Consider the following 20,221-nt stretch of genomic DNA (forward strand, 5'->3'; position numbering starts at 1 on the left):
TTCCTGTAACAAAAGATTAAACGTATTAAGATCTCTCTGTAACAAAAACTGGAGCTCAACAGTGTCGCTCAGCTTCGCAGCTGTAGTAGTGTCTTCTACATATAGGCTAAGTAGAGTTTCAAGTGCTCTTGGAACGTCAGCTGTGTATATGCTGTACAATAGGGGTGACAATACTGCCCCTGTGGTGCTCCGGCCTCCGGCGCTTAACCTATTCGGACCCTAAACCTACGGTATCCCTCGAGAGAGAGAAACAAAAAGAGTCCTTCTCATAACCTTTGCTTTTTCGTTCACGGAATACACTCTTCCTCAGAGCTTTTTGTATGATATCAACAGGTTAACCACTATCATTTATTATTTTGAACCGGTAGTGCTCCATCTAAGCACTATTTGTGTCCTCACATGTTATTGCAAAGTTGAGATCCAAATTAATGATAGAGGTGTTTGTGAAATCTTGCTTACTTCATTGATGTCAACTTACACTAACTTTGTCAACACCCTGATATGTTAATGTATTTGAAATTACCGCTCTGTTATATACTTGTTGAAATGCCTCTTCCGACTTTAAAGGGTTCGCATGGTGCCCCGTTGGTAATACTGAATTTAAATTGCCATTTACCTCTTTGCAACTTTATTAAGTACTGCTACCTAAAATTAAGTATAAATTATAATGTCTGTTATTAAATAATTTCAGTGCTATTTTGGAATTTTGTTTGTCCTCCATCTTAAGAAATGTTTATGTTTCTTACACTAAAGTTTTATGATGCTGTGCTTTGCAACAATTTATAATTTTTCCAAAACTGACTTAGTTGTGTTTTTTCTTACATAATCTATTAATATTAATATTATTAAATTTATTATTAAATTATTAAAATTAATTAATATTTCTTCACTTCCATCTTAATAAGCTGCATACTTTTATAAGGTAAACCATGTGCAATTTTTTTTCTCTATGTATGTTTGCATATTTAACTAATTTGTAGATGAACTGCTAAAATGTATGAATTAATACACGAAACGTCTTTAATAAAATAATGAAGTAGCTGATGACCGAGAACCCCCCACTGTGATAGTAACTACATTTAGCGTAATGGTGTAACAATATTATAAAAATATTAAATTTTTATTTAAATTATGAATTATTGAATGGGATAAATTATGTTTTTCATGATATATGTTAAATTAATTATTCATAATTATATTGTTATACTTAATAGATTCTTAAGAAGGAAATGTAAATATTGACGGCTGATGCGTAAAAAAATCAACGAATAAAACAAATGTAAAAAGTAATCGATCTCCTTGAAAGTTTTTTTTGTTATAAAATTATTTGCTAGATAATTTAAGTAATTGCGGTCTACGTAATAAATGTATTATATAATGTTTTTTTTTTTCATTTTTGATGAAAGCAAAAAATGTTGTTCTCTTTAATGATAATTCCTCCTTAATGATTTTATCTCACTTAGATAAATTATATTTTAACAATAATGTCCAAAATAAACGTCAAAACATTGTCAAGTTTAAATACGCAAGTTTCAGTTCCTCGCAAATTTTAAAAGATTTAAATAATACAAAACAGACAAATGCCAATAAAAATTTGTTTACAAACATATTAGATTGAAGAATTTTGAGGTATAAAATAGTAGGATTGTAAGTTACAAATTGAGTTATTTTTGATTCGGCATAAAGAGTGAAATTTTACTTATCTACTTCAAAAGGTAACATCAGGTTCAGCAAATAGCGGGGGTAAACCCCCAGGAAAAAGTTAATCAGAGTCTAATATAGACATATCAAATTCAGAATCTCATATATTCTCATAATATATATATATATATATATATATATATATATATATATATATATATATATATATATATATATATATGTATACATATATATATATATATATATATATATATATATATATATCTATATAAATATATGTATATATATATATATATATATACATATATAGGTATATATACAGTACAACCTCGGTATAACTAATCGGAAGGCTCCAAAAAAAAATTTATTATATCGGGAATTTTTCAATAACGGGGTTCGTTATATCGAGGTTAAATGCGACCAATATTCTTAAAGGGGTTCTTAAAGCTGAATTCAAACCTCTATATAACGAATTTCTTATCAATTAACCTCAGTTTAACAAATAATGATTTACAAGAAGAACTGTAGACCTGGGTTTTAACTTAGAAAGTACGCTACCAAAAACAGGGGAAAAAACCTAAATATTTTTGAGAATAACGTAATTTATTTGACAAAGCTAAATTCGTGTTGGAAATGTAATATAAAACTAAACAAATAAAAAACTACTTTTACTACGTCAATCTATGTCCATCGTTATTGAGTACCCTGATTACCGCTGAAAAAGTCAGTAATTTTTTATTGTTTACCTTGTTGTGTTAGGTTATCCATTTCACAATCCAGTACAGTGATAGATTTAACAACACCATCATTTAAAGCATTTTTTTTAGAAAATAACACTTTAACACATTGAGGGCATCTCTTGCGTCCTTTGATATAAAATCTGGTTGTCTAACGAGTTCTTCATCCACGTCTTCTTCTGCTTCTTCTACTGTTTCTTGCTCCCCTGCCACGGAAGATACGATTTCAGCATCAGTGAGCTCTCCACAGATTGCAACGTCATCATCCAAGTTGACAAACTCTTCAAAATCCAAGTCCACGTTTAAAGCCTCCCTCACTCTCGTCCAACATCCTTCAATTGGTTCTGGTTGTTGAACTTCTGGATTCTCCTCATCTTGGTTTTGGTCACGATCATTCACCTGAAAGCCGCTTTTCTTGAAACAGTTGACAATAGTTTTATCGTTAACATTGTTCCGTGCCTTTGTAAAAATACACATAGCATCTAACATACTAATTTTGGTTGGAGATTAGCATTCCAAGTCGTTCAAGAATTGACGGACAACCTTCCTTCTGTACTTGGTTTTGAAATTTTGTATTATTCCTTAACTAAACTTTAATGTTTGTTAGCACCGGAATATCTTAATGTGCATTGCAATTGTCGATAAATAAAAGAATGTGTTTCTTCTTCTTTTTCATCGCGTTCTTTCAGCCAGTCACCGAAGACCTCTACGGTCATCCACGCTTTTTTATTAGCTGTATAGTCTGTTGGTAAGGTTGATACGTTTTTGAAACATCTGGTTTTTTTTTATTTTCCTATGACGAGAGGTTTCAGTTTATCTGTACCGGATGAGTTAGTGCAGAGTAAGACTGTCAAACGATCTTTGCTGTTTTTGCCCTCTTTGCAAGGGTCTCCTTTCAACACTAACGTTTTGTCCGGTAGGCACTTAAAAAAAGCCCTGTCTCATCAGCATTGTAGATATCATCTGCATTGTATCCACGGGTCAAGTCTGGCAATTTAGCTTTCCAATATTCGCCAGTTACATCATCCACGGTAGCATTCATCTTAAACTTTTTTGAAACTAATTTCGTGTTTCTTTTTGAACCGATCCAACCAGCCATTACTGGCTCGAAAGCCTGCATGACCTAATTGTTCTGCAAACTGTTGAGCCTTTTCTTGGAGTATGGGACCTCCAACGGGTACGTTTTTATCACGGCAGTCTTTAAACCACTTAATAACAGCTTCTTCGACATCCTGTATTGTGCAAATATCTTCGTTAACGTCTCGATTACGGTCATCGTCATCATCCTCAACTTTAGATGATATATCTTCTGTGTGTGTTCTTATACAATTTCTGTTTGGAACTATTTGCAGAGGACTGGACTCTTCGATACCTATTTTTCGTTTGGTTCCTTTGCTTGCTTTATTTCTCATTTGCTCTTCCTTCTTCCACTGTTTTTCTTCTAGAAGTAACTTCATTGGTGTTGATGTCATTATTTCGTTTTTGCACCTGGAGCAAAGTCTTCATCGGTAAAATTTTAAGGATTATATGAAAATATTCCTGTATTCTTAAAACGTTTAATGGCTTTGACTGGTGTGGCTATGCGACCGTATGAATTTTTAAATATTTCAGCTATTTCAAATGTCGTGATACGCTCATGAGGATGACTTCGAAAGTAAAAAGCTACATCCAACGGTTGGAGTCGATGCGATGTGTGCGGGGGTATGGTTAACATAATAATTCCTCGTTCTTTACAGAAATTATATGTCTCTAATGTACAGTGGCTAGTGTGATTGTCGACGATTAACAAAACTGGATCCTCCTTTGAATGTTTTACAACACTATAAAAATCCTGGAGCCATTTGAGAAATATTTGCTCATTTATCCACCCATTATCCGAGCAGCAGTAGACTGCACCAGGTGGCCCATTTTTCTTTAACTCTGGTTTCTAACAAAGGTGGAATATATGTTTCTGAGGCACTTATGCAGAACATAATGGTTGTTGTTTGACCTCTTTCCTCGCTTGTAATAAAGCCGACTCTCTTTTTTCCCTTTTCAGGAAGTATTTTTTCGGAGTTTTGGACGGTTGTTATGACTGTCTCGTCTGCATTATATATTTTGGATGCCGAAAATTTATATTTATCCAGTATGGATTTTAAATTAGACAAAAATAGGTTTACTTCATTCATGTTTTCTTAATCGGATAGTTGGATTTCTTTTAAGGAAGCCGTCAAGCCAGTCTCTTCCAGCAATTTCTTTTTCTTTGGAAAACGGATGATGTAATTTTTTTTCTTCATCGTATATATAGGCACATTTTTTTAGTTCTGTGGGAGTTATCCCATAAAAATGTTTTGATAACTTTATGACCCGCTTTGTCAAAACTTCTTCTTTGATAAATACAGAATTACGACTTAAAGAAGCAGCTGTTGTATCATTTCGCTTTAGTCGTAGTAGAATTGTAGATCTGGGAATTAGGTCTGCACTAAGTTGCTTAGCATTCCATCTTGCTGTGTCACTTTTTCTTTTGTAAACTCGAGTATCTAAAATCTAAAATATAAAAATTTATAAAGAAATACTCTATATTATATAAATACAATTTGGGGGTAATAGTGGCCGGCCAGCATTACCTCCAGGTGCGTGGCTATTATAACCCCAAAATACATATATTTATACTGATCGACTCATAATTATTAATAACTTAAATTAGAACAAGGTTACTGTGCGAAAGAACCAAGATGTGTCTGCTGTACAGGAAAACACCTAACAGCCAAATGTGAGAAAATTTCTTCCAAGATTTTTTGGTGAGTAACTAGATCTCCAGGTTTTATTATTTGTGTCTGTCGCTGTTTTAAGGCGGTAGTTACTGCCTCCCTCCTTATGCAGAACTGCAAGGGAGGAATGTTCAGCATCGTCTCTAGAGCTGCATTGGGGTATGTTGACATTGTCCCTGTGATTTCCAAACAAGCTAGACGCTGTACTTTTTGCAGCTTAGCGTTAGCTGTTGTTCATTGTATTTTTGGTCACCATACGAGTGAAGCGTATGTGACCATGGGCCTTATATTTGCTTTATATGACCAGAGGGTCATTTTCGTTGTTAGGCCCCAAGTCTTTCCAAATGTACCACCTTTGCGTTCCTTCAAGTTTTTGAAATGTGTCCTAATACAAGGCTTGTTATGTAAAGCCGCTATAATTGCGGATGTATTTGCATAAAGCCTTTTTGGAATAAAGCAGGAAATACTCAAGGATTGACAACTAAAAGCTATACTAGGACCGTACTGTGCTTACAGACCAATTAGTGGTACATAATAGACCAAATCTGGTACTAGTTAATAAATTATCTATAAGCAACAAAAATTTATGTGAAATATAAAGAAAAGATCGAAAAGTACAGAGTTCTGGAAATACAACTAAGGGGAGAATTAAAAAGACACAGACAATACCTAGTATTCTCTCTAGTTCTCTACTACTGGTGTTATCTCTAAAACCTTCTGGAAAACATAAAGCTGAGTCTAAGTATATATCTTTATGAGACCATGCAGAAAGATGTGCCACTCCAGCATACCATGTCTCCTAGTGCTTGATAACACGGAAAGAGTTCCACCAAAGCTCAATCCTTTTGATCCCGTAGGTATCTGGGATAAATGAGTTTTCGCTTTAAAGGGAGTAAGAGACGTATGACTTAAAACTGGGATATTATGAATAAACAAAGGGATGGCTTAATGCAAATGTCAAATTTCCTAACTTTTACATTGTATATTCCTCTTGTCTATTAAGATGTTTAAACTACCTTATAAAACTCACATAAGTAATTTTTATTGATTACGTAGCTAACACGTGATAAAAATTGACAGATGCCTTAGTTTAGTTACCCAACAATTTATATATTAGTGTTAAAGAATTATTCAAAGCAGAAATTACGTAACAATATTATCAAAAAAACATGTCTGCTAGAACAAAAAATATATAAAAAGTTTTTGAAGAAACTAACCTGAAACATGACCTTCATTTTATGGTAACACTATTATTTAGATTATATGTTACAGTTGATATCTTACAATATATTATTATATCTTATAGGGTGATAACAACGTCCATATTTGAGGAATTTGTAGGAACTTTCAAGGAGAAATCTTCATTGGTACAATACAAATCAACAGTTATTAGATAGATCAATACATTTATTTTCAATTTATGAACTAGAAGAGGGTATTTGATAGAATAGAGAAACCTGTTTTCTTCAATATAAAGTATTTATACTAAAATCACAATCAAGATGCACTAGAAATAAACAAACTAAGACACTTAAATGTTACGAGGAACACTCCAGAATCATGATTTACAATGTATAAACTTTGTAAATCATGATTTAGGATTTATACAATGTATATACATTGTAAAACATTATTTGAGAGTGCTTCTTGTAACATTTAACGTGTATTGGTTTGTTTATTTCTAGTGCATCTTGATTGTGATTTTAGTATAGTAATTTTCGGTATATGAAGGACAAGAACCATAAAGCTAGGTATTAATTTTAAAGCTGGTATATTGATTCACGATGTTTAATATAAACACATCAAAAATGTCTAAGGAACACAAAGTTTTTTTTTCATATATACCTAAGTACATCAATTTAGATTGGATTTAAAAAAAAGTGACATATCGTTTTAATACCAGGTTAATCAGCAATAAATTCATCTTAGTAGAAGCGCACTAATTTAAAGGAAATTTTTAACACAAAAGTCAATATAAAACATAAAAATCTAACAGCAAATGTGTTTAATAAATTGTGTTTCCTCCAGCAGCATTAATTACATCTTGACACTGCCTTGATATGCTTAAAATTAAATTATTAATTTTGTTTTGAGGCAATAGAACCCATTTCTGTGTAAGAAGATCTTGAAGACCTTGTCTAGTTTGAACATTGTGCAGATGTGGAGTAATACGTCTCTGAAGCATATCCCATACATGCTAGATGGGATTAAGTTCTGGCGATTATACAGGACACGGTAAAACGTTATATTCTCATTATGAAACTAATCTGTTACTGTTGCTGCAGTATGTATCCTTGCATTATCCTGCATGTAACGCAAATTAGGACCTACAGCAGTTACAAATGTAAAAACAGTAGGTTCTAAGATACAATCAGTATATTGATATTGATTCAAAGTGCTTTTCAGAAAACTGGAACAGTTTGATGATGAAACATTATTTCAGTCCACATCATAGCTAGTAAAACACGCTGTACAATCTGAGTCTCTCTTGTCGACCAGGTCCTCTCAAAACCCTCACTTTTCTTAAATCAAGGTAGACACAAAACCTATCTTTATTTGTGAGTAACACATAACTTCATTCTTATTAGCCTTAATGGACATGTTGTTGTGCCCACCTTAATCTGAAACCACGATTTCCATGACGTAACATGGGAACCCCAATGGACATCTGGCGTGCAGGCCACATTCGTTTTATCTATTTTTATCTATTTCTTAAAGTTTGGTCACGTACATATATGTTGTAGGTATTTTCTAAGGCCCCATGGAGTTCACGAGTAGTTATATACACATTTCGACAAGCTAAACCTACACCTACCACATACCGACCCTGTTGAGGAGTAGTTGCACGTTGATGACCTCCATGTTTTTCAGCGACATTACCAAATTGTTATTTATATTGACGCCACAATCGCGAAATTACGCTTCGAGACACGTCAAAATGACGTGAAACATCAGCATGTGAAAGACCAGACTCAATCATATTCACAGCATTTACCGTTTGAACATGAATGTGTTAAATGCCGACGCTTCTTGACTATCTTTGGGTGTAATAATCTTATTTTATTAAAAAGTAAATACACACTATCTTTAAAATTTGTAGCACTTTTTTAAGCTATTATTCATACAAATTTGAGGCGCTGTCACTTTTGCCTCAATAAAGCAGTGCAATTGACAGATCAATTTTCATTGCATACCTTGATAAGTAGACAACAACACATTTTCGATGTGTGTATATAATAGTCCAAGCTGTAAAGACAAAAATTATTAATTTTGAGCATTATTTATTGAATTTTTGAAACCAGCACAGCGTTATGAAGAGCACCTGGAGTAACCTTAAGCTCCAAGTGTGTGAAACTCTTAACTGTTGGTTATAATTTTTTTATGGTCCTTTTAAGGTGCAAAAACAATGTTTTTTGATTAGTTTTATTTTATTTGTATCAAATCAACATTTTATGGTAAAATGAGTACAATATAATAAAATTACATAAAAAAATCTTTAATTTGAGCTATACTGGATTGAATTTGACCCAATAGTTTGTGCAAAATTAATTATTGAAGGTAGAAAAATGCCAATTTTTCTCTATTATAAGGTTTTGAAATAACTTTTGTAAACATTATTTTTTTACGCAAAAAATGATTATATTGCAGCTCTTTTAATTTCAAATCGAATGAGGCTTTGCAAGATCCGATCGGTCAATTCTTTTATTTGTTTAATACGTTTAATTGTACATAAAAATTCTAAAAGTTTATGAATTTTGCAGGGCAAGTAATTTTTTTTTTAATTTAACTAAAAAGTTAATTTAACTAAAGTTGAATGTTTTTTCGAATAGTCAAATTGGGTCGGTGGTGGGGAACTCTTCTCCTGTTGGCCCAGCGAAAAAAAAACTTAATTCGGAACTTCAAATCCCCTGCGCTCGGAAAAATTTATTATATCTCCGTTAAATATGGACCAATTTCGCTCTTTTTTTTTTATCCGGGGTAGCGGAAAATTTTGTGAACATTGGCAATATTTTTTTTTGCGATTAAAACTTTGGTGACTATTAACATTTCTTATTAAATTACTCTTAAACTCTTAATTATCTTTATTTTACATGATAATTTTTTGTTGTACTCTAAATGAAAATTTTTTAATATTCCACGAACTTAGGAGTAAAAAGCAAAGTACGTATTAGTAAAAAAATAGTAGGTACGTCTCTGGTGTATATATATATATATATATATATATATATATATATATATATATATATATATATATTATATATATATATATATACATATATATATATATATATATATATATATATATATATATATATATATATATATATATATATGGATTTAATAGTGAATTAAGGGTAATATGAATTTAAGTCCTAAAGATTTAAAAATTATCAGACTTAAAACCAAATATTAGTTCTCTGTATTTCATAAACCTATCCATACTAATACGACTATACACACTATACACAACATAAATTGGCAGCCTGCCATAGTATGGTACATAGATTAATAGAAATTCCCATGTCCAAAAACAACTTCCAGGTAGAATTGAATATCATTAAGCAAATAGCAGTAAACAATAAGAACAACGAACAAACAATAAATAAAATCTTAAATCAAAAACTACATAAGACTGCACTGAAATTAGTATTTCCACCACCAAAGAAAAAACCCACTACCTTCTGCTTGATTACATATACAGGCCCGATATCAACAAAAATAGCAAAACACATAAAAAAGAAAGTAATAACACCAGCTTTTTGAACAAACAACAGCTTAGGCAAATATATTAAGAACAAGAACCAAAAGAAAAAGAACTTATACAGTGATGTATACAAATTTAAATGTGACGACTGCCCAAAAACTTATATCGATTAAACTGGTAGAAATTTTCGAACGGTTAGCAGAACACAAAAGGGCTTTCAATAATATAAAAACAGATTCTACCAAATTGAAAAATACAGACATAATTTTAAATGACCAACTTGAGACAAACAGTTGTCCCCTCCTCAACTTATTCAGTTGAAGACTATAAAGTGTAAACGCAACAGAAACGAAACTAAATAGCTATAGGGTTAATAAATTATAATAAATTGTGTGGAAGCTTTGAAAACAAAAGTTTTTAGTGTCTATTGTTAAAAACCTTTTGCTGTCAAAAAGTCTAGATTTTGATGTAACCTGTCCATCAGTTTCTAAACTAGACATAATTAGTGCTGTTAAAAAAGTGTGTAAACAACTACTAGCACATGAAAAGGAAGAATATAGAGTACTGAACAAAAGAGAACTGTAAAAAAGCACAAAATCGATAGCAAATATTAATAAAGAGGAACTCAAAGCTATCAAAGCTCTAAAAGAAGATCAGTTCATAATATTATTACCGATAATGGTAATGCAACTGTAATCATGGACAAAAATCAATACCAGCAGAAAATCCAATAACTAGTCACAAATGAACCATACAACCATACATAAAACTATAAAATCACCGAACCACATCATTGGAGAATAAAATATACAAAACACTACATAAATTTAAGCAATACCTCACAGACTACCAAACAAGAATACCAACACCGCACTATAGCCGGACATCGCACCTGTACGGAATCCCAAAAATACCCAAAGAAGACGTACCCCTCAGACCAATTTGCAGCAGCATGCTGTTAACACTATTTTCATTTGCAGAGCTATTAACACTATTCGAAGACAACATATATTTTCAACTAGACTATAATGTTTATATACAAGATTTTGGATTAGCCATGGACACTTAATTATCTCCATTATTAGCAGATATTAGCAGATATGATTTGAGCAAAACATTGTATACAAACATGACCAAAAACCCACAGTATGATGGAGATATGAAGATGATGTGTTAGCCTTATGGACCAGAAGCGATGAATAAAATGTTGATGGATATCAGTAGAAAAGAAGAATCAATCAAATTTACCATGAAAAAAAAAACAACAACTCACTACCTACTGAATGTGTTAATCACAAAGAAGGATACAGGATATGCAACTAAAGTCTACAGAAAACCAACCCACACTACCGACACACAACACATATTTAAATTATTACTTATTACAACATCATAAATATCAGAAAGAAAATCATCGAATCATTAAATTATAGAGCCCAAAACAGCTGCCTAACTAAAATGGATTTTTGGAAGAAAAAACCTATTAACAAAGATATTAACAAAAAGCTATTATCCATTGTTATTTATGAACGAGAAATTTCACACGATTGAAAAAATAAAACAACGTTACAGCCAAAAAAATCCGGAAATGCTCACAAGAAGCGATTTAAAGATGAAACAATACCATACGTAAAGGGCTTTAAAGGCAAAAGAATATGAAATAAATACATCACAACATTCAAAACAACCAATACACTGAGATATATTCTGTCCAAAACCAACCCAAACAACACACAGTAAAGACCAAAGAACTGCATCCAAAAAATACCTTATGAATGCAAAAATTTTTCTCTGGGAGAAAATTTAAGACCACTAAGTGTTACGATAAACGAGCATGAATCATACATCAAAAACAGTGACTTCGACAGATCCCAGATATGCAAACATATCTGGGACGATGAGCACCGAGTACAATGAAAAGATGGATCAATAGTCATGAAAGAAAGACTGTAAAAAGAGAAAATCAAAGAAGCAGCACTCATCTTACTTAATGAAGAAACATATGTGGCAAACCCATCAACAGAATGTAGCAGGCTCCGGTTACCAATACTAAAAGAAGAAGTCATCAATAAGAATATACCAACATTAATGGATCAATAGAAGGTCAGATATAGTTAACTACATTAACACAGAGAGTACAACATCATACTCAGAATTTCAACTCAAAACATGGCTATTGTCTACAAGATCAAGGCCAAAAAAGTCACCTGTCAAATTGGCTGAAACAAATCGCCAATTAGTAAACAACTACAAGTTAAAATAACTCCTTGTTTTATAATTTTTTGAAAACAATTTCCTGATTAGAGATCTAAATAAAATAAAAAAAGCAACTTTTTTTTTAATTAATTGTTTTTTAATGCCATATTCATACAATATTTAACATAAAAAAGAACGCCTCAGAAAATAAGTTACAAGTACAAAATATCTGCAAAAATCAAAGAAATTATGTAAAGTATCTTACACATATTTGGTGATTTCTGTCATGTGGGGTAGATTAGGATGACTGTTTTTAAAACACTCTGGTATCATCGTTCTTATACTGTAGTACATATCCAATTTATTTTTTGTTTTTTCAATGCTGAACTTGTTGGTTACGAGAAAACTTTCTATAATACTGGTACCTACAATAAAAATAATGTCTAAATAAATAATGTTTTGTTGCGTTTTTTTTTTAATAATTTTATACACATTTTCCACACATTTATAATTTTATAAACATTATTGAGATCAGTTTTGAAATTAGAGCACTGTCTAACAAATGTTTTGGTGACGGGAATGACGGGATATTAAGAATTTATTTGATATAAAATGGATTCTCCAAATTCAACTATGACATTAGTTTTTGCTTAAAAGCAAAAGAGTTTCAGATTATACAACTTTAGTAAAGTATATCCCGAGCAGTGGCGGCTGACCCTATGAGGCAGGTGAGGCATTGCCTCACTTGTATATCAATCGACTATCTACATTATTTCGTTATTACATCATCAATTCTTTAAATGCAATTTACTTTTTGAATTTTGCTAAATAACTTGATTTTTACGACAAAAAAAAATGAAAATAGATGCGGCATTGACGCCTTATCTTTGTAATTAAGCGTTCTTCAAAATGTACTGACCGGATACTCTCCGTCTCGCGAAAGACTCTAGAAAATTCTACCAGAAGATAAACAGCTGCAGAAAAGAATTCAAACCCAGAATAACAGCATGTAGAGACAGAGATGATTCCATAATTAGTGACAAAGAACAGATGGGCGAATCATTTTGCAGAACTGCTTAGCGATAGTCGTGAAGAAGACCAAATAGAGATTACTTTGCCCGAAATCGATGAAAACGTTCAAGAGCCGCCCCCCACCGAAGAAGAAATTATAGAAGCCATTTCAAAACTGAAAAATAACAAAGCTCCCGGTTTGGACAATTTTCCTGCCGAACTCTCTAAAAATGGTGGTGACACCCTTTTTAAGCACATGCATAAATTAGTAACCAAAATCTGGCAACGGAAGGAAACGCCCGCGGACTGAAAATTAGGTATAATATACCCTCTTCACGTGGCATCACCCTACTTAACGTGGCATATAAAGTATTGTCCAACGTATTGTACAGAAGATTGATCCCCTATTCTAAACAAATAGTTGGGAACTACCAGTGCGGTTTCCGATCCAATAAATCAACAACGCATCAAATCTTCACAGTCAGGCAGATTCTTAAGAAAACGCTTGAGTTCAGAGTCGACACCCACACATATTCGTGGATTTCAAAGCCGCATACGACTCAGTCAACAGACAAAAACTTCTACAGGCTATGGTGGAATTTCAAATGCCGCTTCATCTTGTTCAACTAACGGAACTTACACTCACAGGCGTAAAGAGTGTAGTCAGAATCCAAAACGACTTTTCAAGACCCGTCCATTGTAAAAATGGACTGAGACAGGGAGATGGACTGTCGTGTCTCTTATTTAACCTTGCATTAGAAAAAGTAATTCGAGAGTGCCATATTAATACGAATGGCACCATCTTTAATAGATCTGTACAAGTGGTCGGATATGCAGATGACATAGACATTATTGCTAGGTTCAGAATCTCTGATCGAAGCATTTCGATCACTAAGGGCGTCAGCACTGAGAATGGGATTAAAAATAAACGCACAGAAAACCAAGTATATGTATTGTACTAGATCAGGCAACCAGATACCTAGACTATTAATTGATGATCTGGAACTGAAAGGTGTGGACACCTTCGTCTACCTGGGCTCGCTGCTGACCATAGACAACAATATCACCGAAGAAATTAAAAAAAGAATAGTGCTTGCCAATAAGTGCTATTATGGCTTGAAAAAACCAGACGAGCCAGACGAAGATCAAAACTTAGGTATCAAGATAACATAGAGGATGATCTAAAATCCATCGGAATTAAAGCATGGAAAAGAGTTGCCGGAGACAGGGGCGAATGGAAGATTGGTCTGAAGAAGGCTTTGGCTCATAACGAGCTGTAATGCCACTGATGATGAGGATACTCTCGTCTCATTCTCATTTTCTCAAATTATTACAATTGAGGTATGCCTCGCGTTTCCTTGTCTAGCATGTTATCATTTCGTAAAAGGGACGAGATAGATCTGTCACAAATGGGCAAGTAGTGACAAAATTCAACCTAAAAATTTTTCTCGAAACTCGGATTCAACTATCCTTTTCAGGCATGCCGCCTCAGCGTGGTTTTAAGCTAAGGGTTCTGCTCTTTATACTCGACATTCATACGCCGGCGTTTCTTAGTAGTTAAATTACTTTTAGCGGGCAGGTCACGTTTGACGTTTCCGGTTTCTCTGTATGATTTGCGATTTTAGTGAAAAATGGATTTAGCACCGAGCACCGAGCAAGTTCCCCAGGTAAATGTATATATTCATGATACTTGTGATCTCGTAAGCTTTTTAGTCAATCAGCAGACTTTTTCAAGTCATTGTTGTTTCAAGTGTCGTCGGAAAACCAAATCGGTGATTTCAAAATGCATGGTACGAAAAGATCGACTGGCTTAAGGGTAGCATAACATCAAATAAATTTGATGGGTGCTAGCGAGAAACTTTGGGTCAAAAGTGATTACACTGATTTAAAAAATTTGTCTCTGAGTCTACTGTTACACAATAAAAGTTCTCAACATATTACATCGAATTACAAGTTTACTCCTATGAGAAAACAAAAGCAAAATATCGCCACAGCACTAGATAATTCCCGTAATATAGACATTGAAAATCTCAATGCTTAGGGTTAAAGAAAATAGACAAATTTTAAAATGCCTAATGGATATTACGTTACACCTCTGTATGCAAGAGTTACCTTTTAGGGGGCATGATGAATCTAATGATTCTTTAAATCGCAGGAATTTCAAAGAGTTAGTTGTTGTTGTTAGTAAATTTGACACTAATTTAAAAACGTTTTTAGAGAATGATAATGGCTCTATATCGGTTTTTTCTTGGACATCTAAAACCATACAAAATGAATTGATAGATTCAATTGCATTATCTAGTTTTTCATCCTTTGCAGGTGACATTAAAACATATAATCTTGCAGAAAACAGTACTGCTATTCAGTAAGCTTTAAATCATATGCTTATGCGGAGCACTACATTACTCCAGTCGTCAGAGACGAAAATACCACTGAACCTCTAGAAATCATACGAACAAGCTGATTTTTGCAGAGAATCTTAATTTTGGAACCCCCAAAAAGATGCAAAAAAGTTTACCACTGTTACCTCCGGGCTTCCCCCTAAAAACCTCCCTTGCAGGGGGATAAAAACGCAAAAAAATCGATTTACCAAGAATTTGTACTTCGTAGAAAAAAATGTTTCAAATAAAAAATGTAGCTGAGATAATTTTACACAACAATGTGCATGTGTTTTTAAGCATTTTTGTGTAGAATGACCGTTCTCTTAGAAACAACGCTTGAAGCGACCGTCGATTTTGCATGTCAGTTACACGCGCGAAATCAATGTTCAATAATATTTGTATGATCTCGATTGTAAAAATTCGATATCTTTTTATCCAAGTGTCCTATCGACAAATATCAAGATGCATTTTAAAGGCAAACAGTGCATCTTTCGTATGCAGTTTTTGTATTTTGCCGAGAATAAACTCAGTTTTTATAAAGGTGTTAAATAAATTAAGGTGGCGCGAATTTAACCATTTTTTACGATTCTCGTGAGATCAATAAATTTGATCACTTTTATTGACCAGTTGTAGTAAAATTTGAATTTTTAAAGATCAGTCTTTAACACCTATGACATGCAATTTTAATTTTGAATTTTGGTTTTTTAATTTTGGTAATAAATGTGAGGCATTTGAAATATGAATAAAAACGATCACACGTCACGAAAAATGCATTTAAGAAAACTGTTTTGGGTGTAGCTTATTTCTTTTAAAAGTTTGAGGTTTGTTCTTTTGAAAAACGTACTAGTGTAATTAAAAACAAGTTTTAAATGTTTTTGATCGTTTGTTGTTTGTAAGTTTAAATCCAGCGTTTTTTAAGCTTATTTCAAATGCCTTACATTTGTTGCCAAAAGTCAAAACTAAATTTTCATGCTATAGATTTTAAAGGTTAGGTTTTAGTAATCGAAACTTCATAGTGGCCAGTCAGTAAAAGGGATAGATTGTATTGATCTCATGAGAGTCATAAAAAATGGCAAAAATCGCGCCACGTTTATTTATTTAACACCTGTACAAAATCTAAGTTCATTTGCGGCAAAATAAAAAAACTGCATACAAAAGCTGAACTCTTTGCCTTTAAAAAGCATCTTGATTTTTGTGAATAGGTCACTTGAATCAAAAGATATCCAATTTTTACCGTCGAGCTAATACAAATTTTATTAAACTTTGATTTCGCGCGTGTAACTGACATGCAAAACCGACGGTCGCTGCAACCATTGTTTTTAAGAGAACGGTTCATTCTAGACAAAAAATGCTAATTAACATTTTTGTTTAAAATTATCTCAGCTACATTTTTTATTTAAAATATTTTTTTCTACGGTGTAGAGATTCTTAATAAATTGATTTTTTGCGTTTTTATTACCCTGCAAGGGAGATTTTAGGAGGAAGCCTGGGGGTAAAAGTGGTAAACTTTTTTGCATCTTTTTTAAGGTCCCAAAATTAATATTCTCTGCAAAATTCCGCTTGGTCGTATGATTTTAGGTGTCAACTCTCCAACGACTAGACTACATATATAGTAATACACTATATACAGGGTGGTCCTTAAGTAATTGTACAAACGAAAACTGTAAATTCTTCACTTTAAAATATTATGATTTAGGCCAACTTGCTTTAATAAAATGTTGATATTAAGCAAGATACAGGGTGTTAAAGTGGAAATTTAAAATTTTATTTTTCGCTATAACTTTTACGTTTGTAAATATTTTTGGACAAAAATTTATAATTGAATGATTTAAAGTAGGATAAATTATAATTTTATACAAACTTTATTGTAACTGATAGAGGGCGCCACATATGCTACATGTTTGACATAGATTTGCGCTTAACTTTTTTGCTCTTAAAGTAAGCTCTATTTGTGTTAAAACATATTAAAGATACATTATTTTTACAAGGAAAAGGTATACTTGTTGATAACCTCAAAATTTAACCGTTTTCGAGATATTCGCATTTTAGAAGTCAGCTGCATAATAATTCTTAGTTGTAATATTTGTGCGGTGAAGCACTAAATACCTGTAGATAAGCATAATTCACAGTTTATTCTTATTACAATAACTCAAAGATGATAATGTAACATTACAAAATTTTTGTTATGGCTGCTAAATGTCTTATTGAAGAAAATATTCTTCATCTTCTTCTTTAGGTACCGTGTCCGTATTCAGACGCTGGCCGTCATCATGTTTACAATTTCCCTTTTCTATCGCTTCTTAAGTTTCTATACCTACTGAAGTTGTATTACTTTTTCCCTATTGTAAAATGCTGAAAACACAAAATATGTGGTTTATGTAAGATGGTACACCACCACATTCTAGAGAGAAGGCAGTGAGAACATACTTAAATATAACTGTTCTGAACGTTGGAATGATCGTGGCACTCATATTCCTTTGCAATGTGGTGAGATATTGATATAATTATTTAATTTATAAAAAATTCCAAAAGAATACTTATTATTCATTACGTAAATTATTTAACCATTTTTATTAGGACAATTAGAAACTAAAGCCAGGGATTTAATAACACATATGTGTCTTGTTTGATAATACTTTTTCTACCAATCTAACCTTAAAGGCTCAGCATTTTTACAAAAACATCATCGTTGGCCTAATAACCGATATTGTTATAAATATAGTAAACACACAGGTTATTTAGTTCAGCATAATATTAGTTCGTTAGTTAATCATAACAGACCATTTGTTCGAGATGTAATTATAGTTACTCGTAAGCTGTAACGTAATCATATAAATAAGTAATGACATCGATAGGTTATTCCGTGTTTATATAAGTAACCCATGAATCAAATACATCACAGTTTAACACATTATTTAACCTCTGCCACAAATAACATGTAGTTCCATAATATACCATAAGGTTTGGATATGTATCCAAAAGAATATATTCATCCATTATAGATTATAGCCACCACGTAGCCCAGAATTTAATCCGCTTGATTTTGGTGTATGGGGCGTATTAAAACAACGTTTCTATAAGAATCCCATAAACATTCTCAACCAACTATGGGAAGAAATAAATACTGCAGCAGTTTCTTTAGAACCAATGATGCTATTTAACATGAGACGATCTTTTATGTAATATATTGACAAATGAATTAAAGAAAATGGTGGACATATGGAACACTTACTTTGACAAAAAGTTATGTTATTTAGTTTAACTATTTCTTAATTTGGTTTGTAAACAAAATGTTTTGATTATGACTTTAATTTAACATAAAACGTAAAATGTTTGATGTAAAATCCTATTATTCTGTTTTTGTCAAATCCTATTATTAATTATCCTGCTGATATATTTATTTTATTTAATATTTCGTTAACTATTAACTTTAGTTAAAAGTATTTTATACCAAAATTTAGATTTATTAATGTTTTTGGCTATTTTTCCTTCGTTGCCTGGAGTAATTGCCTTAAATCAGAATTATGCAGCTGATTTGTAAAATGCGATTATCACGAAAACTGTTAAGTTTTGAAGTTATTAAGAAGTATACCTTTTTTTTGTTAAAATAATGTATATTTAAGATTTTTTATCAAAAATACAGCAAAAAAGTTAAGTGCAAATTTATGCCACATATGTTGCATATGTGGCGCCCTCTATCAGCTACATCAAAGTGTGCATCAAATTATAATTTCTTATATTTAAAAGTACCCAGTTGTAAATTTTTATGCATAAATCTTTACAAACATGAAAGTTATAGCGAAAAATAGAATTTTAAATTTGCACTTTAACACCCTGTATCTTTCTTAATATCAACATTTTATTAAAGCAATTTGGCTTAAATCGTAATATTTTAAAGTGTAGAATTTACGGTTTTCGTTTGTACAATTACTTAAGGACCACCCTGTATGTAGTAGACTACATAGTAATAAATATCCTAGAACTATTTACACCCTAAGTATATCGTAAAGACAGATCTTTGTTCGAATCAGAATCAGAATCAGAAAGCTTCGTCCACAGACTTAAAACAGTCAAGCGATCGGTTGTACAACTAGTTTAGTACGAAATTGTTCATTATGATATTACCAACCGTTTCGAAAAAAGTAATAGCTGGTTATTTTTGGATGATATCAAAAAGTGAAAAAGAAAAAATATTAGTGTAAGAAATGACAATTATCTATTCACATATGAATCTACTTAATGAACTATCCATCAGAGAACCTATAGATTTTAAAAATTACTAACGAATAAATGATCTATTACTACAAGTGTTGAGACAATAGACATTATTTTTTCATGATGTACACTCATAAGAGGAGAGAAGAATAGTATCAAAGATAAATTATATAACAGAAGTATCGGTAGATTTGGAAGACACAAACATTGGCGTTATTGTGGCGTGAGTTGGAGACAAACTACAAATTTACTAATTCTATAACAAAAAAAAGAGATACTTTTTGCAATTTATTTAAAAAAAAAATTCCTTAATTGGCGTTACGTTTATGTTTATTGAAATACTCATTAGATAGTAAAGTAGATAAACAAGTAGGTTCTCGATAAATTTCTATAAATTTCGTCCAAAACTGGCTATTATTGTCCATTATAATTTAACTTTGGGATTCTAGAAATTAGAGGTACAATTAGTGCGAACGAAAGACTAACTGTAACGTTAAATGGTTAAGATATTTGGTTACTGAAAATTCATAGGACAACATTCAAGAGCATATTCTTTATTTTTAC

General features: G+C 32.1%; 1 protein-coding gene across 2 annotated transcripts in view; it reads right to left on the reverse strand.

The window, feature by feature from the left end:
* Window positions 1–20,221, reverse strand: part of LOC140437003 (retinol-binding protein pinta-like) — an 82,860-nt gene that overhangs the window by 30,689 nt on the left and 31,950 nt on the right. For both annotated transcript variants that reach the window (XM_072526217.1, XM_072526216.1), the window contains exon 2: window positions 12,316–12,475. In XM_072526217.1, coding sequence (XP_072382318.1) covers window positions 12,316–12,475 — 160 coding nt within the window. The remainder of the gene's footprint in view (window positions 1–12,315; window positions 12,476–20,221) is intronic.

This window comes from Diabrotica undecimpunctata, chromosome 3 (genome assembly GCF_040954645.1).
Source record: "Diabrotica undecimpunctata isolate CICGRU chromosome 3, icDiaUnde3, whole genome shotgun sequence".
NCBI classification, from domain to species: domain Eukaryota; kingdom Metazoa; phylum Arthropoda; class Insecta; order Coleoptera; family Chrysomelidae; genus Diabrotica; species Diabrotica undecimpunctata.